The sequence below is a fragment of the Plectrocnemia conspersa genome, unplaced genomic scaffold, assembly GCF_051122295.1.
Source record: "Plectrocnemia conspersa isolate PC_06_02 unplaced genomic scaffold, ASM5112229v1 ptg000005l, whole genome shotgun sequence".
Classification (NCBI taxonomy): domain Eukaryota; kingdom Metazoa; phylum Arthropoda; class Insecta; order Trichoptera; family Polycentropodidae; genus Plectrocnemia; species Plectrocnemia conspersa.
This window is the reverse complement of record NW_028277169.1, coordinates 3,356,851-3,384,796: the sequence shown is the minus strand read 5'-3', so window position 1 is coordinate 3,384,796 and position 27,946 is coordinate 3,356,851. Positions and strand designations below refer to the sequence as shown.

The window sequence follows — 27,946 nt, the reverse complement described above, 5'->3', positions numbered from 1 at the left end:
ATTACTTATAGTTCGGTATTACCCCGCTGTGCGATCGGTCTAAGAATTGAGGCCAAATCGACGGTTTGACAGCTGCCGCTATGGCTTCGTCGCTGTCCGAGCTCCGTTTCTGCGCGCTACGCGCGGACTGCGTGGAGCTGCTCGACGACGGCATGACGGCGGTCAGAAGAGGCAAAGATGCCGCCCGAGCGATGGTCTTCAGCTCCGCGCCTCTGCAAAACGACCGAACGTTTCAAATTCGAATCGATAAGACGACCACTGTAAGCATCGATCCAACAATTCGCTTAGATTAATTACTTCCACTAGAAAGCTTCGACTAGAAAGCTAAACTTACAGTTTGGCTACATATCCATATAATCATATTGCTAGCTAAAATCTAATTTACGGATTTGATTACGCAAATATTTGTATTAACTTGACCCATCGCTTGGCACTACGATCGAAATGTTTTAAAAACTATGTTTATATCGTTCATAAGCAAAATAAATAACAATGGATCGAGATTTGATACTTGCTGCACTCTATTTTTGTTAATGAATTATCTGCAAATAGAAAATTCTGTAATAGGAGATGAAAAATAACTTTTTTTTACCATCATTTATAACAAAATTAGATTTGAATTCTAGGCTACGATAGATCTGGTTTTAATTTATTGAGTCCATATTTCATATCTGAAAATTAAAACTTGGGGTTAAATATATTAGAAATATTCTTACTGCCAGTTTAAAATTAGCTGCATGTTTTTAATTTATAAAGTTATTTAAATCATCTATAATTTTTTTGCTTAAGAGTGCACAAATACACACAGAGCTCACGTGATTGCTAAAAATATGGTTGAATTAGAGTAAATAAAACAGTATTAATTTTAAAAATAAATAAAATTAAAAAATACACATATAACAAGGCGATAATTATAATAAATAAAACATTTATTACTTCAACAATTGTGAAAAGGACGATAAGATTTTAATCTCGACAATGACATTCCATTTCCGCCCTGTGTACCTACAGAATCGCGCATGAAATGGTGTTTATGTATACTGACTGTTTAAAATAAATAAACTACAGGCGGCCCTGGACATTCGCACATAATTGGTTCCTGAAAATGTGTGCGAATGTTGAATGTACGAAAGTCGAGGGAAGTAAAAAAAATTGAAATTGTGTGTATTTTAAAATATTTATTTATCAAGTAAATATAAGATGCTTAAGAGGCGTTTAAGAGTCATGTTTAAGTGGGGTTTGCGGGTATTTCCTTTGAAAAGTTATCAAGAGTCAACTGTTTTCCACTATTCTTTTTCTTTTCTTCATATAGTATTTTATAACATGTTATGTCTTTATTGATCGCCCTACTCACTTGAGATATGCGTTCTCCATCGGGATCACAATCTTCAATAATATTTAAAAAATTGTCAAGATGCTTTAAGGCTTTATTAATATTTTTCATTGTTAAAGAGTTTTCCAAAATAAACCTGTCTCATCTACATTAAATATTTGGCTAGAGGAATATTCTCTTCAATAATTTTGGATAATAAATTCTTTTGCAGCATCTTTATCCGCATCAGCCGATTCTCCAGTAAATTTAATATTATGAAAAAAATACCTCATTTTAAAATTGTAATATCAACCGTTACTTGCTTGAAAAACCTTTTGATGTTGGTCATCGATCCACGATGACAAATATTTTCCATTTCATCAATGTTTTTTTTTTTGCTGTGTTTTTTTGGAAACATATCTTTAAAGATTGCGGAAATATATTTTAATTTTCCACAATTTTGAACGTATTTCCTAATTATATTTTTATTTTGCAAAATTGAACATATCGTAGACCTGTTTGTATCATGCGAACGTCCGATTGAAGGAAAAGATTCACCGCTATCAAAACGTCTAATAATTTCCATATTTGTCTTGAATCGTGTGAAGTTTATGAATCCTTGATTTATTTTTGTTCGTATCAACACAATTTTATTTTATTTTTTTTTTTTTAAAAATTGTTTTTTTTTTAAATGTGCGAAAGTCGAACGTCCGAAAGTCGAGGGCCGCCTGTAGTAGAGATTAGGAATCAGTTGGCAGCATATAAAAAATGTCCAAGCAAACAATTCTGTGATTATATAGTTTATAAACAGAAGAGGCGGGAGCATTAGTTTTTTTTACATTAAATCGTATTTTTTAGTATACTGTTAAATTTGTTTTCCTTATTTTGACAACAAATTTTATTTATTACATTTTAATGATCAATTATACTACATACATAGTGTGTTATATAATTGAACTTAAATTTAATTTATTTGATTTCCGAATATTACTGAAGATTTATTAAGGGTTCGCCAACCCGCGACCCACTTTGAACATTTTTCCGGCTCGCGAGATTCATCACACTTTTACAAAATATATTTATTTTATAATGGCCAATACACTATAGACAATTTTTCACTCCAATGAAATGTCTATAGTGTATCTAAGTCTAATATGGGGATATATAATTTTATATGTGGCCCGCGGAGTTATGATGCATTTCCAAAGTGGTCCACAAGATCATTTGGGTTGGCCACCCCTGGCTTAGACCATCTAAACAGCGTTATTTTTTTCTAATTTAGATTATACGTTGACTATTCATTGTGTATTTTCAGACTAACGGTACTTATGGCAGCGTCGAAATCGGAGTTATCACATGTGAACCCAGTGCGGCGGAAATGACCGGCTCCGCCGCCACAATTGTCAACGGTTCATGGGTAATGTTTGTTTTATACATGACATATAATTATTCGGTCGCTCTCTCAGTTTTTGGATATCGATAATCGTACCGTGTTTTACCTTCCTACCCATACGAACGTACGTGATATCGGCAGCAGAAGCTAACGGATGTGTATTTTCTTCTCTCCCATACAAGCTATGTCACTAAGTGGTACTCAACGCAAGTGGCGCGGTTTTTATAATATTATTACGTTACGTGTTTTTTAGTGAACTTTATGTGACTGTATGACTATTTATTAGTGTCTTTTATACTGTTTATGTACTTTGTGTTTAACAAAAGCTGATTTTTTTTAGTACTTAATGAAAAAATGGCCTAAGGAAAAGTGTTGTGTTCATTTTGTTGAGAACCTCTGACTTGCAGAGGATACAAAAGAGGGTCATAAATGAGTATTGTGTAAAAATTTGGTCTTTTTGTAAACAAGTATTGTTATTGTGAAATCTAATGGAAAAAAAGCCGATGTTTTTTTTACCTACTTTTTTAATATAACCCAGAGGCTGAATAATAACCCAGAACAATTCTTTATAGAAAACCATCACTTTCCACCGCAAAACCTGTGTAAATATAATAATTTATTGAATACGATTGTTCCACAGAGCAATCTGCTGAATTAAAAAATGTCAAGCACCATATATTAAATTAAGAACTTAACCTCAAAGTTTGTATGGGTGCCTAGTCCCCCCTATAACGTAGTATTCCTATAAAGAAGTCCCAATCTCTAAGCTATAAGGGGGTCGACTGTTTATACATTATTAGAACGATACACAAAAATAATAAAACAAAATAAAAAATCAAAATTAAATGATACGAATTGGACCAGCTCCTCACAGCTAACATTAAACAGGTCAATGTGTAATGCCAGCGTATTAAGGAGCCGGATGGCCACAGTGAAAATGCAGTCCCAACAGTCATCAAAAGAGGACACAATCGTAAGTTCCGGAACCCAAAACTGGAATTCCTCGAGGATTGTCGACAGCACCTTTCAGTAATTTTAAGAAATGCTTAGCGACATACTACTTTCTGCGAGAACTCAGCGAATCGTATCCCAACGCCACTAAAAGAAAGGAGCTGAGGTATAAGAATGTTAAATAAAAATTGATTTGGACTTTTTGGCAGCAGCATTTATGAAAATGAATGACAAATTAAAAATGTGATCAACAATTAAAAATTACTGTGTACACAGATTCAATGCTGGCTAAACTTTTACACTCATTTTTGCATTGTTATTCACCAACAAAGTTATTCCCAAATACACTTCCAAAGTTTATCTTTATTACATGTATTATGATGTATTGAATATGCAGATAACATCTTAATTACTTTTTTCCATTATTTACAGTGGCATTTTTGTCTAAAACCGTTCGAAAGGATCGTCATAAAACAATAGTAGTACAATGTAATAAAATTAATTCTCGCATAACTTCAAAAAAAATTTTTCTATTGACTAAAAATTGGCTGGTCAGCGGTCGTTTTTATTAATATTTCATTGAATGACACGCATTTTTCTGATAAAAATCAAGGGGTGAAAATGACCCCATCTACCCTCCTCTCCCCAAATGATGTCCCTGAGTTACAATACTGTTAATTCACGGAACACTATAGCGGTGTCCTGATTTTATATCGCATTTTGTAAAGTTTCTATTTTACTGAATTTAGTAGATGCTAATTGTGTAATGGAATGCGTTTCATTTAGGTTCACGCGGCCGACTTCATATCGAGAAATGCAACTCCTTGTATTCATCTGCCAAACAAGAATTTGAATTCGTTAGATGAGGGTGACACGTGTGGAGTTATGAGGACTTCCAAGGTACAAAGATCGATCGGCTTAGTAGTCAACGGAGATTGAAATTATTTTATATTTTTCAGGGTGACCTGATTTTTGAATTCAACGGCGAATGCCTGGGAATAATAGCTCAAAACGTTCCACCCAGAATTTACGCAGTTGTCGATCTGTTCGGAAAGTGCATTCAAGTATCTCTCGATCCGTCGGTGCTCAAACAAGAATGTTCAGTGAGTAACCTCAATGACTACCGCTCTTTTGTGGATCGATTGCAATTTAATTTTTTTCCAGCAACACCGCAGCGACAAAACGGGAAGATCGTGTCCAGCCCTAACGCCGAACGTTCCTTACTTTTCCAACTTGCAACTGTGTCCCGACTTGAACGTTTGTCTGTCGCTGCCGCTAGTCAAAGCCAATGGCCAATATGCTATATCGCAAGGTCTGTTTCGAAAAAGCTGTCTTACCTCTAAAACGGCGGTCTCCAAAGCCTGTGGGATTTTTTTCTACAAATACTTCTATTTCAATTCAACTATCACAATCCGATTCAATAATACCAACCATTAAAATGATCGCCACTCAAACTAAAATTAAATTTATGATATCTAAAATACCATTGAAAATATGAATTGTGGTTTTTGAAAGTGGTATAAGTCCATTTATTCATACGTTAAGGTATTTAAGGATTTTCGTTTAAATCAACTTAAAAATATTGGCAAACGTTAATCAGTTCTGGTACTGATTTTAAAATTATAAACTTGTTAATTTTATTATGCCATAATAATTAATAAAAACACTAGCAATTTAAAATTTAAATTGAGGTTAGTTTTTCTTAAATGTTTTTTTTAACACAGAATACCGGGCATTATTCCTAAAAATGCAGTCGTGTAGTGGAGCTTATTTGTGAAAATTATAATAGAACCTAAACTTAATTTTTTTTACAAAAATGGACTTATTCTACTTTAAAAAAAATGGCTAAAAAATATTATATGAGAAATGTCAATTAATTTCATAGATGAAAGATTTTTCTATCATCCGGTACAAGAAAAATTTTCTATAAAAATAAAAAACTGCATACCCAGAATTACTGTTAATTTCAATTGTAACATTTTTAATACAATTCATTAAACGTAACCAATATATATATATATATATATGTATATATAATATATATATAAAGTCATTTTTTTTTTTTGAAAAGTTTCATTAAAATTTAATTAAAACTATGCCTCATAATATATGTGTAGGATAAAGTTAAAAAATATATTAATATGTACATGTATGGTTTATGGCCAACGTAACTATTGTTCGGCCAATTTTTTAATTAAAAATGACCCCTTGCATGTATTTTTGTCAAAATCCACCTAAAAACGTTTGTTTTCTATAACATATTTTAAGTAAGGAAATATCCTTCACTTGAACTCAAAGACAAACCAATAACCAAAGGATTTTCCTGTAAAAAAGGTTTAAGAGACCACCATTATAGAGAGGTTAGAATAAGCAGCATCAAAATTTACATTAATTTCTATTTTTTAGAGCATTTCATAAAAAATAACAAATCAAAGTTGAGGTTTCACCAACATTGTGGAAATCTAGTCAAGCTGAGTACCGATCGAAAGTAATCCATCGTTCCCGGACTGAATTAGCGTATCTCGAACGAGTGTCGTAACCATTAATGTTTCAGGAGCGCCGAAAGAAGAGATCCTCTCGATGAATTCAACAACGGAGTGGTGATGACGCACCGTACACTAAACGATGACGAGTTGTTTGAAATTCGAATCGACCGTCTGGTCAACAAATGGAGCGGAAGTTTGGAAGTAATTTTCTGGCGGAAGCGAAGATTGGCAGTCATAGATTGGAACAATTTTCTTTTCGTCGTATGTTAAATGTTTTTAAATTTATAGAGAGATAAGTTTTGCATACTATTTCAGGTCGGAGTGACAATTCATAATCCACTGCTCATAGAATTTCCGACGACGATGACCAACATGCACAGCGGCACGATAATGATGTCGGGCTGCGGAATACTGATCAACGGTCAAGGGACTAGACGGGAATACGGACAATACAACTTGGATAAACTAAAAGTATTCCTTTTCCTCGACCATATATTGTGAGGGTTTTACCTTTTGCATACGCTCAACTGTAAAAATTGTGAAATCGGATAAAAAAAGTCGCACGTGCTGATGACAAAAGTCTCTCGTTCATGTGTCATTTAATAATCGATGATTGCGCTGGAAAAACGTTTACAAAAACGGGATTTCATTATAATAAGCATATACACTTAGCACATTTTTTAAATGAGAAGAACTTCAAGCAAAAATTCATTGAAATTGAAAGGCAAAATTTCACTAATTTGTAATTTTTTTCCAACTGATTTAAAATAAACATCTATTAAAATATAGGTAATTACTGTTTTTCCTGTGTGGTCTTCAATATATCCGATTTTTAAGTCGTCGATAACAGTTGTATGCGAAGGGTGGATCAGAATCGGTATAAGACTCAATATCCAATTCTTCATTTGTTTTCGCAAATTCAGGAAGGCGACAGGGTGGGAATGATGCGAAAGATCAATGGAAATCTGCACTACTTCATTAACGGTCTAGATCAGGGAGTGGCCGCATCTAAGATTCCGCAACAAGTGTGGGGCGTCATCGATTTATACGGTATGACCGTCAAGGTTAGTCCAAACTATCCGCCCGCGTTGATTGACTTGCGTTTTTGAAATGTTCGCTGCTCGCTGTCGGTAATGAATTGTGAGGCAACATCGACCGACTTCATTCTCTTTCTCATTCGCAGGTGACAGTTATTGACCCGGAAGAGCGGAAGCTGCCCAGCTTTTTCCTCACTAGGAAGTTATCGCAGTCCTCCAGTAAGTATCCTTATTCGTTCACTGATCGCAAGAGGGAAAAAATAATTTGTAAAATACCACATGTAAAACTACTGTGCTAATGTGACACATCATTTATAGCAAAAATCATTTTTATAAAAGACATTTTCACCGCGTTTGGTTATTACAGTTGCTTCATATATTTTAAGGTTAAAAAGTATTTAAACTGAGTATTAAAACCTTTTTCTAATGCCATCTCTTGAGATTTCCTCAAAAACAATTTTGGATAAATTAAAATCGATTATTTTTTCAAATTATAGGTGTTACCGCGGCGCTGCCATAGATTTATCATAGAATTACATAGAGCGCGCGAGTTAATCCCCATCTTTTGTATGGCAGAACGTTTTTTTTTTTACAATATTGACCGAATATTCGACACATGTTCTTACTTTTATGAATTGAAGAAAAACTTTAGCTATAAATTGACATGTTCATTGTATGTTATGAAGTAACAGGATAAGTTTATGTATAAAAAACTCAATTCTTAATTTATTAAAAACAGTACTATGTGCTGATGTTGTATGAAAAGTTTTTAACGCGGCCAGAGGGTTAAAGTAACAAGTTAAATGACAATAAAAATCAAATATTTTATTCTGTTATAATTATATTATTCAGGGTTAATATCAAATGGTTAGAATAAAAATAGTATGTAGTCAGAATAAAAATATAGGACATCAGAATTAAAATATAGGACGATCACGTGACTTTAAAAAAATATTATAACATTTATATATGTATATAAATGAAAAATAAATTATTTATGTTAAAAAAATCTTATAAAATATATCTCTTGCACCTAAACTGTTGGACAGGTTAGATGTGAGCGAGCGTTGCTCAGAATAGTGAACACCCCATGAATAACTCTCAACAAATCTATTAAATTGTATAGGACATAATTTGGGTATGAGCATTTGCTCTCCCCTTCCCCCTTGAATTTAGCCAGAAAATGTACGTGATTTTTTAAAATACCATTAATCTTAATAAAATCGAAATATTAAAAATAATGACCACTGACTGGCAAACTTTTGCCCTCACCCTAGAAAAAGCTGAAATGACGTCTCTGGTTCTAAAGGATCCCGGAGACAATCAATCACGATTGATCAATCGTTACGTGATTGACGGTTTCGAATGATGAGCGATTGATGCTGCGTCAATCGCTATGACTCATTCGGTTTGTTGCGCCGTCGAAGGAAGTTGTATCGAATCTGCCAAATTTTTCTGATACAATCATGGGAAATCCGGGACAGATGATAATCTATGAGGTACCGCTTCACTCATGAGCATTTGCAAACATTTCTACAAGAAACAGCCCGATGATTATAAAAAAAATCTTCGGACGGACCAAGAATCATTTGACACATTATTAGAGATAATTCGGCCAAATATTGAAAAACATGACCGATATGCTTCCGGCTATTCCTGTTGGTCAAGGGCTCTCTATTACAATAATATACTTAGTAATTGGTATGAATTTGCTCCTCATACTTCGGAAATGATAAGAATCCATCCATCCATCTTACAGATTTCGTACTTCTGAACATTCCCCGCTCCAATCTACAACAGCGTAAACGTTCTGATCATAGACGTCCCACGCCTTACCCTGATCCATGCCGTCCAAGTAAAAGTGCACCCTGCGATCGACGTGCTGCATAACGCCTATAACGACAAGACGGCCGTTTCATCGATTCGAACCGTGTGATCGTACTGCAAGTTTCCAATAACGATAATATAGGATTTTATAATGTATTTTTTAAGATCAGTATCAATGACTTAAGATGTACATATCAGGTTGCTCTATAATCTTTTGCGTTTTTTAAGGTGCGGGTTAAATGAGTTAAAAATTAAAACGTTACTAAATTATATTTATCCAACTTTTTCTACAATTACAGTAAACCCCCCTATAGCGAAGTTTCCAATAGCGTTTTCCCCCATATAACGTACTTTTTGTTACTGTTTGTCCCTTGACTTCACTAGACGTATTCTGTGACAGGCGAAACGCCGCCGCGCTATAACATTCCAGGGATATTCATAAAAATATAGTAAGAAAATATTTCATTTTGTATAGCTATGGAAAAAATTATGATAAATCATTTTAGTGAAATCTATTGGAATACATTTTCATCAGTAAATATATTTTTTTACCAGTGGAAATATAATTTATCTGACAGGTGCTATTAAAATTATATGATTTCAACTTTTCCACATGTAGTACAGTAAACCCCCCTATAGCGTTTCCCCCGATAGCGAAGTTTCCTATAACGTATGCGGCAGTCCCTCCTACAGCGTTCCCTCGTATAGTGTACTTTTTGTTACTGTTTGTCCCTTGACATCGCTAAACGTATTCTGTGATAGGCGAAACGCCGCCGCGCTATAACATTCCAGGAATATTCATCGCAATACAGTAATAAAATATTTTGTATAGCTGAAAAAATTATGATCAAGCAAATCAATGTATACGTTTTTATTACATTATGTATACACTTTTCAGGGGGTTTCAACCATTCTACTTTTTTATAGTAAAATTATTTAATTATTTAATACATATCTATTACAAATCTAAAAAAGCATTAATGAATCATAAAGTATATTTAGATATATGATATAAGACACTTTATATCCAACATTCAAATTTTAGTGCATTTAAAATAATACGTAATCTTTCTAAACTTAGCTAATTTTTTATTTCAAAACTCAAATGCAAAACCCGTATAAATATAATAATTTATAGAATACGATTGTTCCACAGAGCGATCTGCTGAATTAAAAAAATGTCAAGCACCATATTTTAAATTAAGAACCTAACCTCGAATTTTGTATGGGTGCCTAGTCGCCCCTGTAACGTAGTATTCCTATAACGAAGTCCCAATCTCTGTGCTATAAGGGTGTCGACTACTTCTACTAGCCTAAATATAATTTAACTGATAAACGCTAGTGAAATTATATGCTGCTCTAAAATGTATGAAACGCAATTTGACAATTGCGAACATCCATTTGCTATTCAAACCCTAACCTAACGTAATGAAAGTTCTAAAACTAATTATAGTTTTAAAACTTTCATTAGATCAAGTCCAAAATACAAACTAAGCCAACTCATATCTGAGAAGTACAGACAGATTTCGTATATTGCTCCATAGTTTGTCTACATATTACACTATGTTTTAAAAATATGATAGCTACCGATAGCATAAATCAAAGTATATTCAAACCGATTTTTGGTCAATATGAGGGCGCAAAAACAGTTGATCACTTCTCAGAAGTTAAAAATCCACGTCAAAAACAACAAAATCGTATCGGCGCCATTTCAGTGGAAACGCTCGGTAACGAGTGTTCTCACTGTGACAGCGAAGACACGATTTTATTGCTTTTGACGTGAATTTTTGACTTTTGAGAAATGATAATTGTTTTTTGCACTCTCCTATTAGTAAAAACTCGGTTTAGATGTGCTTCGTTCGATTTTCACTTATTGTATAGTCTTGAATATGAATGCTAGAAAACCGAGCATTTCCACTGCGACAGCAACGGCACGATTTTAATGTTTTTGACATGAATTATAAACAGGGACCCTTGAATTTGACCAGAAAAATGCATAGGATTTAATGAAATACTATGAATATTTTTTTAGATTTTACGAAAGAGTTTAAAAAATGATTTTAACTAACAAAAGTAAAAACTTCAAATCCGTTAAATACCTTTCCTATATTTCGTATGTAAAATATTATTTCAAATCATAAACATTATATTGAATGTTCTATGAATCATAAGACTCAATACAGTGTTAAATTTAAAACATTATCACATTCAAATATTTGCATCTTTATGTAATATAAATAATTAAAATAAAAGGTAGAAATAATATTAAAACTTTGCTTTAAATGTATTGTAGATCAAAACAACGCATACGGCGACTCTAGTAGAAGATGTAACGCCGCAGATGCCTCCACCTCGGATCGACTATTGTTTCATTCCAACTGCGGAACGCACGCAGTTGTATCCGACGGTGGATTGACGGCTTTCAGGCCCAGGTGCGTATAAATGACAATATGATGTCGATGACAATGTCAAGACATACACGTTTCAGAGCCAACGACGACTTCAACAACGGAGTGGTCTTGACGAATCGCTCTCTGAGGCCGGACGAGGTGTTCGAGGTGCGATTGGACAAAGTTGTGAAGAAATGGGCGGGATCTATAGAGATCGGAGTCACCACCCACGCGCCCGACGAATTAGACTTTCCGATTACGATGACCAACATGAGGTTGTATCCGGATTCGGTATCCAATTGCTTTTATTATTGTTGATTTTAATTAATCGTGTCTAGATCCGGAACGTGGATGATGACGGGTAACGGCGTTATGCACAACGGCACTACCGTTCAGGATCGTTACGGCAGCAGCTTGGACCGAATAATCGTACGTACGGGCATTGTGCTCAGACCCGAGATTTCATGTATTAACAGTTCCGTGCAAAAGAGTCGACCGCCTCAAAAATTCTTTAGTTCTGTCGACAGCCGTTTATGATATCCGACATCTAGTGAGACAATAATTTCATATTTTTTTCCTAATTAAACTCGTCAATCCTTGAAAATCTATAATTATATTTCAACAGCTTCGATGATGCTAACTGTTTCACTACAGATGGCATTATGCCATCAATTCTTTAAATCTTATAGTTCAATGAATTGAACAGATTTTCAGTCTAGAATTATATTAAATAACTATACTTCATTTAGCTACCTAACACTTCGTTGTGGCACTTATAGATGCTACCCAGTGTGAATTGGTTAAGTAGCGGTGCTGAAAACTTTGCACTGTACTTTGGTTAATTTAAGAATGTAGTATTCCGAACGAAAAAGTTTTGAAATGCATATACCGGTACCACTCACATGTCACGAGTCAGTCGCACCGAGAAAAAAGTTTAAATATTTCAGATATAGTATGTACGATGGGGGTATTAGAACATTATTGCGAATGACCAGTGGTACATTTTTAGATGACCCGAGTGTAAAGGTGTCTAAAGTTAAAATTAATCCTTTCTATCGCTTATCAGGTCGGCGACAGAGTCGGAGTCGTACGGCAATCATGCGGAACCCTGCGATTTTATATCAATGGCGTCGATCAAGGTCCAGCGATCACAGGCGTCCCGGAGAATGTTTACGGAGTCGTAGGTGTGTATGAATCTCCGACTACAATTTATCATTAATCGTTTTATTTACAGTCCCTTGTCAAATTACAATGTACGATAATTTTTTTCTTTATACCACAAACACAAGTTAATTATTATTTAAAATTTCTCGCTGAATTCAGCTGTATTGAGTTTTTCACCTCAAAATCAGTCTCATATTAGAGATAGGATCAATTTATTTTTTGAAAATTTTCTATAAAAATCGTGTTCTTTTCACTTTTTTACATTAACGTTCTAAAATCAGTAAACGTCAAATTGTTGATCGCGTACCAACAAAATTAAAAAATAATATGTGTTTTTAGAGTAACTTGTAACGGCTCAAAGATTTTCTGATTTGTAGATCAACAAAGGTTTCAATTTTAATTCTCCGGATGCATTTCCACCGAGAAGAAGAGTTAGACAGTCCTTGGATGCTTTAAATCCAGAAGCAGTCTTCTCCTCTATGGAAATAAACGTACATCTTGGCATTCGTTTCCAATAAAGTCCAGTCTCATCCACATAAAAATTAAATTTGGTGAATAATAACTTATTTGAATAACTAGCCTCATTCTACATCTCAAACAAAATCTGTTTTTAAAAATTTCTGATCGTAATATTTTTTATTTGCACTAGGGTCTTGGTCTAAAAAATATAATACTTTTTAATAAAGTAATACATTTACTCTTCATAAAAACAACAAATATCAACTTTGTGACCTCTACAATAATTTCTTTAGTTTTTACTTAAACAAAAAAACATTATTTCAAGAAAACTGGCCCTAAAATACGCTAAGACACAATCGATAACTTATAATCGCTCACATTAAACCAACTATAGGTCATTGATTGTGTTTTACCGTCAGTTAGGTGTAATAAAATATTTTTTTAGTATCAGTCATATTTCTGATAAATTTTAAGTGTAACAAAATATTTTTTAATGTCTGTCATATTTCATATTGACGGGTTTCTGATTTGTATTCTTATTTGCTTTGTATCATAGTATTTTTACTGTTTTTTTTACGATTTTTCATATTTGATCAATGCAAATATATTTACACTATTTTCGAAAACATCTTATTTTTGAATATCTAGTAACTATATACCTATTTTTAATGACACCCGTCAAATAGCCGGTTTTATGTCCGTAAACCTAGTGTTAAGCAAACATAAAGAGATGTCGTTAGTTAAAGGTTTTAATATTCCGTTCAAGCAATTTTCAACCTAAACAACTGTATCAAAAGTTGATGACGGCTGAAGTCGTTAAATGCTGTGAAAAGGATAATGTGTGTTTTCGTTATATGAAGTTAAAACGACGAAACACACAAATTTGTGTACACGGTATTTGATGTGTTAACATTTTATATGTGAAATGATTCAAAATAAATTTTTAATTTAATTTTTATTACTCTGTATATTAATAATAATTATATATTTTTTTTAAGTAATATAAAATGGTTGCCCGTTTATATGTTTTAGATCTGTACGGGCAAGCAGCGCAAGCGAGCATCATACAATTTCTTAACTCGCCTGAATCTCTGCCGTCCTGCGTCTCGAACGCGACTCTGCACGGGTAATTATAAAATACACCGTCTAGGAACGTTATTCGCAATTTTACTTAATCATACGATTGTCGTTTTCAGTGGTGATCTTTGCTTTCACCGCGTGCACGGGCACAATGTGCGAGTACAAGGTGTAGGATTGGTGGCTACTCGCATCGCCTCAATGGTGAACTTCGAAGACGCTCTGGTGTTTAGCAGCAGACCGCTGCGCGAATGCGAAATGTTCCAAGTGAGGGTATGCGAAATTCTGCCACTCTGGGACACCTGTGTCGCTTTTGGTAAATATGAAAAGATTATTCTGCCGAACTGACAATCGAGACAGTTTAAAAACCAACTTTTCAGGAGTGACATCGGCAAATCCGGCCGAAATGGCTCCGCCGTCGACGTTCAAAGGAATCGCTCAAGACACTTATATGCTGCACGGACGCTCCCTGATACACAATGGCTGCTACGTGACCGACAAATATCCGCTGAACCTGTTCAACCTGTCGTCCAATAGCAGAATAGGTACGTTCGTTACGAGCGCAAGTCTTTAATAACGAGGGAGTGGGACGTCTCATTAATGTTTATTACATCTAAATATACAGATCATAAGCATCCAAAAGCTTAAGGAAGAAGAACAAAAAATAAATGTGTTTTTTAAAACAAACATATCCACAACTGGTTGTACCATTAATTTTTGCGTGGAGATAAAATAATCTTAAGTTATGCTTTACGAGTTTCAACTCGGTCATAATGTGACAATAGCTGTTAAAAAATATCTGGCAGGGATGCCATGAAATCTTGAAAGTGTCAAATGTGGTTCTAAAAATATTATTTTGGGAATTTTGACGGGTTGTTGGTGAGGATGTTTGGCTGCCATCATAGCAGATCTGAGATTAACGTTACTAAAACTAGCACAAAAGCTCAATGTGTCGCCTATATCATTTCATAGGCATTTAAAAAGTTAGGAAAGGTGTTAATTTGCAGAATATGGGTCTTATAAATAAATATAACCTCGCACAACGAATATCAATATGCCAATAATTAATGATTCTAGAACTGAAAGATTTATTTTTGAGTCGGAATTGTTACTGAAGATGAGAAGCAGATCTTTTACTTTAACATGTACTTAAAAGCAGTGGTTGGACGCCAATCAACCCCCAATGCATTATAAGTCATTGGATTATATGACAGACACATAGTGTGCTCAGCTAAATCGTTTACAAGCGACTCAGACCATATAAGAGACCTTTCCTTATGATTTTAATAAGGGTACATAATGGATTTTCTTGGGAACTCCATTCTCATTCAATGTATTCTTCAGACATTGATCCAAACGATTATCATCTATTTAGATTGGGGAGTTCAAATTTACTGTAATTTTTTTACCAATAATTTTATAGTAAGATGTTGAATTAGGCAAGTTTTTAGGTAAAATATCATTTTATCATTTTTAGTTTATTGTATTACTTTTAAATACCAATACTGGATTTTTTTTTCATATACCTATCGTTAGTTGACATTGTATGTACATACACATATTTATAAAAAATGAAATTATAAATACAGCCAAACTTGGCTATAACAATTATGAAGAGACTGGCTAAATTTGCTCGTTATAACCGTTACTCTTTATCAACTAGCTAGATCAGTGGTTCTTAACCGGTGCACCGCGGTGCACCAGTGCACCGTGAACTTATTGCAAGTGCACCGCGAGAAAATTGGTAAAAACAAAAATTCCGCAAAATAGTAAAATCTTAATGTTTCAATCAATTTATATTTTATTAGAGTCGTGATACCCCACAATGGATAAATTTATTACCAAACGAAATTGTGAATCAGACCAAAATATTAATGACACTGGGAGTACAAGTGGAAGAAGTAGTGACGATGTTACTAGACATCATACGTCTCATACAAAAGAAAATATATCCAGTAAAATCAAAAAAAATAATGGACAGTATTCTGAAGAATATTTACGTTTCAGTTTTACTAGCATCAATGAAGAAGGATATCACATTCCACTATGTGTTGTATGTGGAGAAAAACTGTCCAATAGCGCGATGTATACTGACAAGTTAAATCGCCACTTCACTACGAAGCACGCCGATCTTGCATCAAAAAGTAAAGATTACTTTAAAAGATTGTTAAGCACGCAAAATAAGCAAGCGAAATATTTTGAAAAAACTGTTAAAATTTCCGATAAGGCACAACTGGCTTCATACAAGATTGCTGAATTGATTGCTGTACAATTAAAACCACATACTATAGCAGTCTCTAATTTTACTTGCATATTGTGAAATAGGAAAAATTATGTTTGGTGATGAAGCAAGAAGAAAATTATGAAAATTCCTCTTTCAAACGATGCAATAAAAAAAATAATTAAATATGTCGGATGATATTGAGAAAACAGTTAACGATAAACTTTCCAAGTGATATTTTGTTTTACAAGTCGACGAATCTACTGACATTAGCGGTAAAGCACAAATAGTAGGATTCGTTCGTTTCATAAATCAAAACAAAATAGTGAATCAATATCTATGCTGCAAAGAACTTAAGGAGCATACGACAGGACAAGATGTTTTTGATCTTATCTATTCATATTTAGAACAATTTAAAATATCATGGGAGTTATGTGTTGGAATTTGTATGAAATGTGCTCCTTCAATGGTAGGCTCATTTAAAGGATTTGTAGCCCTTGCAAAGACAAGAAAACCTAATATTATATCTACTCACTGTTTTTTACATAGAGAATCTTTAGTTTCGAAAACATTACCAGCAGCACTAAAATCTGTACTAGATCAAGTTGTAAATATAGTGAATTTCATAAAATCAAGACCTTTAAAAACACGCATGTTTAAAAAACTTTGCATTTCTATGGAAGCTATGTACGAGTGTTTGATTTTTCACACTGAAGTCAGGTGTTTATCTAAGGGTAAAGTTTTATCCCGATAGAACTTAAGAATAAATTTTTAATCTTTTTTCGAAATGAAGGTATGGATGATTTTGTAAAATGTCTTCAGAATAATGATTGGTATGTTAAAGTGGCTTATTTAGCAGATATTTTAAATTACTTAAATAACGTTAACACAAGCATTCAAGGAAAAAACGAAAAATTCATGACATCCATTGACAAATTGACAGGATTTCGAAAAAAAATAACTCTTTCGAAAAATCGAATAATAGAAAAAAAAGTAGATATGTTTCCTTCACTTAACGAAAACATTCCCAAGGGAGTTATTTCCGCAATATTAGAACATTTAACTTCATTGGAAAAAAAGATTGCACATTATTTTCTATTCTTAAATATAGAAAATTATGACCGAATACGAAATCATCAAATTAGTCTCATTGTCGACTGATCGTACTCTAAAAATTAAATTTTCCGAAATAACTATGAAGAATTTTTGGATTACTGTCCAAGAGGGATATTCAGGTCTTTACATGAAGGCACTGAAAATTTTGTTACAGTTTTCAACATCATATTTGTGTGAGCTTGGTTTCTTAACAACAACTAATATGAAAACTATAAAACGAGAAAGACAGAAAAAAATGTAAACGAAGAATTCAGGGTAACTACATAAAATATTCGACCTAATATTTCTGATATCTGCAAAAGCCAACAAGCTCAGGTATCACATTTATTAATTTTTGATTGATCATATAAATTCCATTATGTTAAGCAGGAATGTTATTTTGGGTAAACAAAGGGGGGAAAATGCACCACTTAGATTTGCCACCCAAAGAGCACCTTTAAATATTAATACAAATATTTTTAATAAAACACGTAATTAAAAATTGGTTCTAGGGCAAAATTAACTAACTAAATTTATTTTCAATACTAAACTTTTTTATATAATTTAATTTAAAAAAATATGTAAAAAATTTGTATGTAACTATTATTTTTTTAAAATATGTAATAAAAATTATGTCCACATATTTTTTTCGACCTCTAAATTCTGGTGCACCGCCACTTTTTCCCATGATCAAAAGTGCACCGTGACTTTGAAAAGGTTAAGAACCACTGAGCTAGATACATGTGTCATCTTATCTACTTACACAAATAGGTTATTAGAATATACTTAAGATGTCTATATATAGAATACACAAATTTAACAAAAAATATTTAATAGCCAATCCAATCAAAAGTAAGTCAAATAAAATACGTATAAAAATCTATAAAACTTTTTAAAGCAAATTTTTACATTCAAACGCAGACTTCGTTATAGGAATACTACGGTATAGGGGCCACTAGGCACCCATACAAAATTTGAGATTAGGTTCTTTTAACTGTATTTTGTGAATTTAAAGAAAACAGCAAATTTAACTTTTTCCCATTTTTATGTATTAAATGACCTTGTATTTAGTTTGTAAACAAGATGCTATATGCCCTATCTTCTTTTTACGACATGCATGCGAAGAATGTCCTTGATTTTGCGAGTGACAGGGGAGTCAAACGCAACAGTTTTTGAATTATTTTTTTTAAATATATATTATTATATGCTTAAGCCTACAATGAATAAATAATAAAAAATAAATATAAATTATTAAAAATTTTCTGCAATATGTTTTATTTTAGGATATAAATAAAAAACCTATTAATTATATTAAAAACAAACAATAATGGTAGAAATAAAAAAAGTTAAACATCTTTAACTGGTTTACTGTAATTGTAGAAAAAGTTGGAGAAATATAATTTAGTAACGTTTTAATTTTTAATTCATTTAACCCGCACCTTGAAAAACGCAAAAACTTATGGAACAACCTGATATGTTCATCTTAAGTCATTGACACTCATATAAAAAAATCATCATAAAGTCCTATGCTATCGTTATTGGAAACTTGCGGTACGATCACACGGTTCGAATCGATAAAACGGCCGTCTCGTCGTTACAGGCGTTATGCGGCACGCCGATCGCAGCGTTCACTTTTACTTGGACGGCATGGATCAGGGTAAGGCGTGGGATGTCTACGATCTCAACGTTTACGCCGTCGTAGATTTGAGCGGGCAATGTTCAGAAGTACGAAATCCGTAAGATGGGCGCCGATCGCAAATCGGACAGTCCATAACTTTGCGATCTATCGTTTTAGATCTGCGTGTCGCCACCTAAGTCCAGAGGTTTCAGCGGGAATTCGGACAACTCGTTGAACATGGCCACCGCCGGTCTGCAATGCTCGCATGTCACCAAACACATGTGAATAATGTTTTATATTCGATTTCGTATTCGAGAACGACAGATTGACGGCGGATCGATGATAGTTTTTCAGAGTACTGCGGCTCGAATATAGAAATCAACGGTGACTACACAGTGGCGCGTGTCGTATCGTCGACTACCGTGTCGAATTTAGTATTCAGCGCGTCGCTGCTACATCCCGATGGACTATTCGAGGTGACGTGTTAATTTATTACGAAACAACTTTTAATTCATATAAAGCTAAACTATATTTTGCTTTAAATTTCACAATCGGAGCGTATGCTATAAATCGAAATAAAATCAAACTCGTACCCTATTATTTAGTGTATTATTTCTGAGCTAATAATGAATTAACACTTTTCAACTTCAGATCGAAGTGGTGAATTGCGACAACAGTTTCGCCGGATCGATGCGCATCGGAGTGACAGATGTCAATATTTTAAACGCCTATGTCAACTCTAAATTGCCGTCGTCGATACTGGACCTACCGCCTGGAACTATGTTCGTAGAAGGTAACTATTTTTAGAATCGGACCAAAAAACACTTATTTTGACAACTCCATTGCGATTAAAGGAAATCGGCAAATCACCGTCGGCGAATCGATAGCGAACGCTGTATATCCATCGCTGCGTTGGTTGAAGACAAAGGACAGAATAGGACTGAGAAGAATAGCTCACTCCGATTGCATCTCGCTGCAGCTGAATGCCGAAGAGATAGGAGTCGTTTTTCGCAACGTTCCCGACGTGAGTGTCACACTAGGGATTGCAATAATACCGAAATTTTCAATACCGGTATTACCGAGAGTATAAACAGTCAATATCGGTATTGACATTATTATTTTAATTAATTTATTTAATTAACAAAACCAAAGCATTCGAATACCTCGGAAAATGTTGTTTTGCTATTTTAAATATTTTAATTAAAACACTCATTAATTATAAAAAAAAAAATCGTTAAAACGGGCGCCAAATCATTTTCTTTTGGATAAATCTATTGAAACTAACTTATTACTAATATTTAACACCTACGCGACAGTCATACGAATTGGACATTTTTAACGACACAATATTTTTGTTCATAAAGGCTAAATGAATACATATAGTCCAGTCAAATAAGTATTTAACCTCGGAAGGAATGGTAGAAAGCTGAAATTTTGCACAGACCTTGTTTCTTAATACAGGATGAAAAGTCTCAAAAGATTGAGTGTCTGCTAGTCAATATATCAAAGGTCACAAAAATCGTTTCTTTGCAAATATCTCGCTTCCTATGGGTCGCATGTCATTAGATGTTTGACAAAACTTGTAGAGAATAACATTTTCTACAAGTTTGGTAAACTGCATTTCTTTATATGATTAATCATTTTTGAAATATAGCGCGGAGAGTGGGAAGCACGCACCCGTTTATAGGATAACATTATGTAAACTACAGAGCCTGATGCCTAGTACACTTTACAAAGTTAATTATATAATAAAAATATTATTATTTATAAATAATAAATTTATGAGACAACATTAATTAAAATTTTAAATTAATAAAATAAAATTAAATATTTTAAATAATACATTTGTGTCTGTACATTTTTACAAAGATTACATTTGTACATTTTTATTTAGACAGGGTAGGCCTAGTCCGTGTTGTACCGATTGTAATTGTTTGAACAACCTCCTAGTGAATCGTATCAGAAGCTACTCGGTCCACCTCTGAATATCATCACCAGTCGGCATGCGTCTCAAGATTTCTCTTTTTCATCGTCTTCCTTTTCTTCCGGAATTTCCGGATCATTATCGTCACATTTGACTCAAGGGCCACGGGAACAAGTTCACTTTCTCCATAAAAATCATTTGATTTTGATTAAGCAATGAGCTTGTCCTTAACACTGGCCACAAACTTTAGAGTATTGTAACCTTACTTTTCACAGTTCGCGCCACAGCCTTTCTTGCAATTGTAGAAGATTATATTCAATGATTCGACCGGTGCTGGCGGCAATAATGTTGTCGGCTCCAGAATCTCGTTCTGTAAAACCCACATCCATTTTTCAGATTGTAAATCCTTTCCTAACCTAGTTTCGATTTAGAAGTAGATCCGATTGATATGCTGATGAGCTGCTTCACTGTAGGTGGAAGAGATGATAATTGCACTGGTCTTTGTCAATTGATTTGATGAATTGTGTGTACCTCAAATTTTCAATACTATGTTCTAATTTTGGAGCATTATACATTGCTAAAAGAACACGTATTCCATTTTCAAATAATATATTTAGACTGTATCACTGTATGAAAGTATATTCATCACACATGGTCTATGTTTATGTACACTTGAATTAGGACCACTTTTACGCATATCACTATGTTTACAATCACTGGGGATGTTAGCCAACGCGTCTTTAAAATTTTCCAAAAAAAAATTCATAATCAAATAGTTTTAATCGTGTTTATATATATATTACTTATAAAATAAAGAAAAAGTTGCAATATTAGAGTAATTTTGTCCTAAATTTAAACTTAATGCCACTGTATATTTAGTGAAGAATATTCCGTGGACTTCTTATTACTAAAAATATTTCTGAATGGAGATAAAAATGTACAAATAGTAGAAACAATTTTGTATATGCAATATCTGCTTTCATTTTCGTATATGCAATACACCGATAAAACTACTTAAGTTAATTCCCTACAATGCGCAACAATGTGGACATCGTCATTTCGGTAGTTTTTGTAGCCGTGGAGATATCGTTTTCAACAAATAAGATGTATGGTCAATTTTTGCCCCGATTTATTTTTTTCGGTACTATTGGTATTGCAATTTTTAGTGCCAATTTTTTTACGCTTCTTCGCAGCCTCGATTTAGAACTGTTTCGGTTTCAGAAAGTTTTCGTAGTACTGGAGCTGTGCGGACCTCAGACTGCAATCCGCGCCGTGTCCGCAGAGACCTTCGCCTGCGACGACGGAGAGATGGAAGCTTCGGACGACGGAAACAGCTTACGTCTGGTCGGATGCGTTAGCCCCGTCAACACTGATGGAACGAACGGTTTGTATTCGAATTGACCCTTTTATCGGTCGATATTCAAATTCACATTTAACAAATTTTCAATTAAAAGAATCATTAATATGAGGCGATTATACCTTATGTGACTGTTTTAGAAAGTGAACACATATCTAGAGTCCAATCGCCCGTTGACAAAAAACTGGCTTCGTTTTTTCACATAAATCATGGCGGTAACGTCGTCGTAGAAAAACAAGGTAAACAAACAATTATCGTCTATTCTGAAAAACTTTAGACATAATAATATATGCAGGTCTTGGAGTGAAACGTCTCACAGGATACAACAGAGCAATCGTCGTAGCCAGCAAACCAATCTCGAAAGGACAGTCGTTCAAGGTGATTCTCTTGTTATTTTTTGACAAAGCTTTCTTTTTAAAAAAAATATACTCGTCGAGTATATTTCTTAAATATCCGAGTCCAAAAGCTGCAAATTATTTAAAAATAACCTTTGGCCTGGAATATTTTTTGGAAGACGAATATTCTTATTGCTAATTTTGCTTTTTTAATTAGAATAATCGAAAGTTTATTATAGTTTCGAGTGTCCAAAGTTAACGGCTCATGGAGCTCGTCGCTGATGGTCGGCGCTAGCAAAACGGCATTGGCGCTCAGACTGCCGACGAGCGCCGCAGATCTGAAACAAGGATGCTGGATAGTGTCCGGCGACCGTCTATATCTAGACGGCAACGTGGTCAGTGTCCGCATATAACGGTTCAGATCGTAAACAGATACCGAAACAATATACTACTTTTACAGATGTGGAGCGATTTCGGCAAAGCGTTAGAGAGCGTCAGCGACAATTCTGTGATAACGTTAGACTTCACTGAAAACAGAGAGCTGTATTTGACCATCGACGATTACAATTTGGGATGTTTCGCTCGAGTGACGCAGAGAGTAAACAAACTCTATCCGATCGTCGACATATACGGACAATGTGAACAGGTATCGTTTTTTATATTCGTTCACTCTTGCCACAATCAATTTTAAAGAAATGATAGAAATCATTTTTATTTTGAAATATGTAAAACATACAAAGGTCTTAAATTTTATTATACAATATCTTTCATTTGCTCTTACATAATTTCCCAGTAAGTTACAATCGAACAAAGGTGCTTTGCTAAACTAAAACACGAATAAAATTATCATTTCGTAGCCATGCAGATTTATCGTTAATTACCTTAACAAAAATTTCTTAACTACGCTGAGTAGTCGACCCCCCTATAGTGTAGATATTGGGACCTTGTATAGGCATAGATTAGGCACCCATACAAAATTTGAGGTTAGGTTCTTTTAACTGTATTTCATGAATTTAACGAAATCAGCAAATCAATTTTTTTCCCATTTTTTATGTATTCAATGACCTTGTATTAGTTTGTAAACAAGAGCACGTGATTTTGCGAGTGCCAGGGGAGTCAAACGCAACAGTTTTTTTGAGTTTTTTTTTTTAAATGCGTAACCTTACAATGAATTAATAATAAGAAATAAATATAAATTATCAAACTTTTTCTGCAGTATTTTTTATTTTAGGATATTAATAAAACCCTATTAATTATATTTAGAAAAAACAATAATGGTAGAAATGAAAAAAGTTAAACATCTTAAATTGTGCAATTATGCATTTAATTACTGTCAGTGTCATCTAATATCACGTTCCATCGATACTTTTTTAATACCTTAATTTCATCATCACTTTCATTAATAATAGGATAATTTTCTTTATTGTCTTCTGTCTGCATTTCTTCTCGAATTTTATAATATGGTGCTTGACATTTTTCTAATCGTTTTTTTAATTCAGCAGATCACTTTGTGGAACAATCGTATTGAATAAATTATTATATTTACGTAGGTTTTGCATTTAAATTTTGAAATAAAAAATTAGCTAAGCTTAGAAAGATTACGTACTATTTTAAATGCACTAAAATTTGAATGTTATATTATATAAAGTGTCTTATATCATATATTTAAATATTTTTTTTATAAAAAATTAGAATGATTGAAACCCCCTGAAAAGTGTATACATAATGCATTAAAAAACGTATAGATTGATTTACTTGATCATAGTTTTTCCCATAGCTATACAAAAAAATATATTTTCATACTATATTGTGATAAATATCCCTGGAATGTTATAACGCGGCAGCGTTTCGCCTATCACAGAATACGTCTAGCGAAGTCAATGTACAAACAGTAACAAAAACTACGCTATAGGAAACTTCGCTATAGGGGGTTTCCTGTATATGTTAACATTGAAATTTAATTTATATTTTATTAAAACTTAGATAGAAATGTTGTAAAACTGTGCATTAAAATGTCTACTACAAATTCTGGCATTATTTGTAATAAATTTATCGAATCGCAAACACTTATTTACACTTATTTATCAATTCCTTGCATATTACGATATTCTTTGGGAATTGATAAAAACTCATAACCGTATTTTTAACATTACAGTTCAAGCTAATTATTCAGTTCCCCGCCAGTGATCTTTTTTTTGTTTTTTTTTCTGGTAGATATTTATAGGACAGTCTTTCCTTTGACTTGTATGTTTTTATTTTCTCTCATTTAAACTTGTTTTCAATTTCAGATATCGATTGTAAATGACGATTATCGACCGGAATTCACAGGAGATTGTCCCACGTCCGATGGAGAAGAATCCGAGGTTCTATCCGACGCGAGAGCTCTGCGAGACGAGGTTAACGATGACGATGACGATAATAACTCATCTTCGTATTATAAAAAGATTCAGTTGTGCGAGAAGGCATACTTAGAATACTACGAGAAAGAGTTTAGCGCTTTGATAGAGTTCGGAGAGAATACTGACGGTCAAATAGCTTCTTCTTCGACTTCGAATCGACCTAAAACTACGCTAGACTCTAAACGCGGACTGTCTAAAAGTCTATCGGAAAACGAGAGTTTTAACTTGGCCTTGAGGAACATATCGATGACGGCATCGGCGAATGCTACTAACGAACTTAGGAACCGAGAGATCAAAAGAAGAACGACAATCGTAGATTGCTTTCAAACAACGAACGACCGACGAACTTTCGACATCTGGTATTCGGCGCCAATCGACGATCTGTCGGAAAAGAAAGTCGCTCTCCACAGGAGCGCTACTTTGCAAGATATCAAAAATCGATCCAGAACAGTGAGGAGGTCTGAGAGTTTGGACGATCTGACGTTGCAGATTCCTGCGCTTTTGAATCGTCTGTTCGCCGTCGACGATTCGTCGGTGAAAAGCTGTAATCTGCGAGAGATTCAAACAAAACGTGATCTAGACAATTTGAATCATAGTGAAAACATTTCTGAAAACGTCGGAGATTTCATATCGAAAGAGGAAAGTGATCGATCGGCGAAAGACGAGAACGCTTCGACAGCTGAGTGCACAATTAGCCTTTTGACGTTGGGTGCTGGGTCGAGAAAATCTCGATCGTCTGTCGGCGAAGAACATCGTCCTAACTCAATTATTATATATCGGTCGTCTCGTCGTTTGCCCTGCGATGATTATATTTATTACGTTAGAGATTTATACAGAATTGCTACTCCAGTGTTTGACTGTCCTTTGCTCAATAGAGCCATCAAACGTAAACAGTCATTGGGCTTACCGAAAATACTGTTTTCCGAAGAATCGCCACAATGCTTTTGCGAAAATTGTGATCTGTCCAACACCGACTCGTCAAAAGGTAAAGATGATAAAATACAAAATAATCGTTTTAAGCGACATAACTTTGAATATACACTGATTACAGGTTGGGTAAAATTTACAATGTCAAAATTGGCTCGAAGCCCTACAAAGCGTCCATTCCGCGTCTTCTACTTGCTGATGGACGCTGACAAACTGAAGGATGTACTACGAATCGGAGCAGAACCCGGAATCGTCGAAGGAGAAGCTTTTGTTCTGCCGTTCGACGTTCTTCCGGCCCCCGGAACTGTCAGCTTACGGTGCTTTGACAAAAAACACAAAATCGGAAACACTACAGCGGCTTTGCGAGTAACGGCTTGGCATTTACCGTGTAACGGGTAAAAGATTAACTCAACATTATTATTGTCTATTATTGAATTAAAGTGCTGATTTACGTTTCAGCGAACGTTCCGAAGAGCCTCTGCTCCAAATGTTTAGAATCCGACCTGCACATTACCGTTTAGAGACGATGGGAATCTGCCGAGTCACTGCCTTATTGTTCGGTGCGACTTGAATTAAAAGCAAACCAAATATAGTCACTAGCGTATATTTAAAAATGTGATATTAGTACGTCAAACAGTCTTAATTTTTTATCAAGAAATAAAATATTTTGATATCGCAATCGAAATAATCGAATCGTAATACTCGTATTTTTAGTCTTTACTAATTGTTTTGATTTTGTCTTCCTGTAAATTTTGCTGCATATTTATAAGAAAGAGCTTAGCAAAAAATCTTCCAGAACCGCTAAAATGTAACGCATGATGTAAAATGTGTTTATTTCGCCGGGAACAAATTTTTAAATACATTCCATTTTGTATTAAAATTAATTTTATTTATTAATTTATTAAACTAATATAGTCGCAAGATATATATGTGTTTTATTGCTTCACTTTAACACTCACTTAACACACTGCATACTGGGCAGGCATTAATCCTAAAAATACAGCCGTGTTTATTTGCATAAATTTGAACCTAAACTTATTTTTTTTAAAACATAACTTTTTAATATTTAACATTTTAACGTTAAATTTGTGAGGGGTTTTATTCTTAAAACTCGCGCAAAAATTACTGTAACCAAGGATTATAATAAGGATGAACTAGACAATAGAATGTAAAAGATGGGACCACACAAAAGCCCTCATTATGTCTAAAAAAAAGGGTTTCGCCTAAATAATACGCAATTATTCTCCGATGTATTGAAAGAATATTTCTTTGTTGCGAAACGGTCACGGGAAATAATATATTACCGGAAGACAATAAGCACCGTAAAGCACAAAATTCCCGTTACACAATTCGACTTCGGAAAGATGTCCATTAAGCAAATGTCACTTTCTAGAGGCGTATACATATTTCGTTTGTAAAAGAAACGAATGCAACAATTAGCTGGTTGGTCGTTGCTTGGTTGTGATTCGTCAATGAGCTTTGCTTCTTAAAGCTGGGCTCTAATGAGGAGAAGCCGGATACGATGATACACGAAGACACGGCCAGAGACCAGAGAAGGACTCCACCAGATTAACACCGCAGCAGATAAGAACCAACCTCACTACACTGTCGCTGCCACAACTACAAGACCTCTAAAGATCTTTCACTGACATCATCCCTCAGCCAGCTTCTTCACTATCGCTCGGAGAATAACAATCTCGCCCACAATAGTTTTGTTACAATATATATAATTTTAACTAATATATTATTACCATATATACAGCAAAGAACTTTTCCTGAGAGAACTTTTGGGAATTTTTCCTGAGAGAGCTAAAAAAAGAGAGGCAATATTTATTCAAAAACTATCTCTAAATTTTTTAATGAGGACAAATTTCTAAGATAGCAAAAAAAAATTGTCGTCACGAAATATTTTGTTTAAAAACTATCTCGGGGTTTCTTGTTTATTAAGAAGAATAAATTTGTGCAAGAGCTAAA

The 27,946-nt window shown here is 34.1% G+C and overlaps 1 protein-coding gene across 2 annotated transcripts; it reads left to right on the top strand.

Moving 5' to 3' along the window:
* Window positions 1-48: 48 nt before the first annotated feature.
* On the top strand, window positions 49-26,895 carry Neurl4 (neuralized E3 ubiquitin protein ligase 4). Of its 2 annotated transcripts, none has more exons than XM_088185571.1 (30): window positions 49-260; window positions 2,628-2,729; window positions 4,443-4,556; window positions 4,616-4,759; window positions 4,821-4,968; window positions 6,063-6,144; window positions 6,211-6,343; window positions 6,458-6,613; window positions 7,066-7,206; window positions 7,326-7,398; window positions 11,300-11,438; window positions 11,495-11,671; window positions 11,735-11,825; window positions 12,463-12,580; window positions 14,052-14,145; window positions 14,216-14,412; window positions 14,477-14,641; window positions 19,013-19,137; window positions 19,208-19,311; window positions 19,377-19,506; window positions 19,682-19,823; window positions 19,885-20,054; window positions 22,176-22,338; window positions 22,452-22,550; window positions 22,607-22,689; window positions 22,886-23,041; window positions 23,107-23,292; window positions 24,935-26,030; window positions 26,097-26,367; window positions 26,432-26,895. In XM_088185571.1, exons 1-30 carry the CDS (start codon window positions 81-83, stop codon window positions 26,541-26,543), a joined length of 5,091 nt encoding a protein of 1,696 aa, XP_088041697.1. In that variant the 5' UTR covers window positions 49-80; the 3' UTR covers window positions 26,544-26,895. The 2 variants fall into 2 exon arrangements, with proteins under 2 accessions (XP_088041697.1, XP_088041698.1); XM_088185572.1 differs by having other exon boundaries at window positions 6,458-6,639.
* The last annotated feature ends 1,051 nt before the right edge of the window (window positions 26,896-27,946 follow it).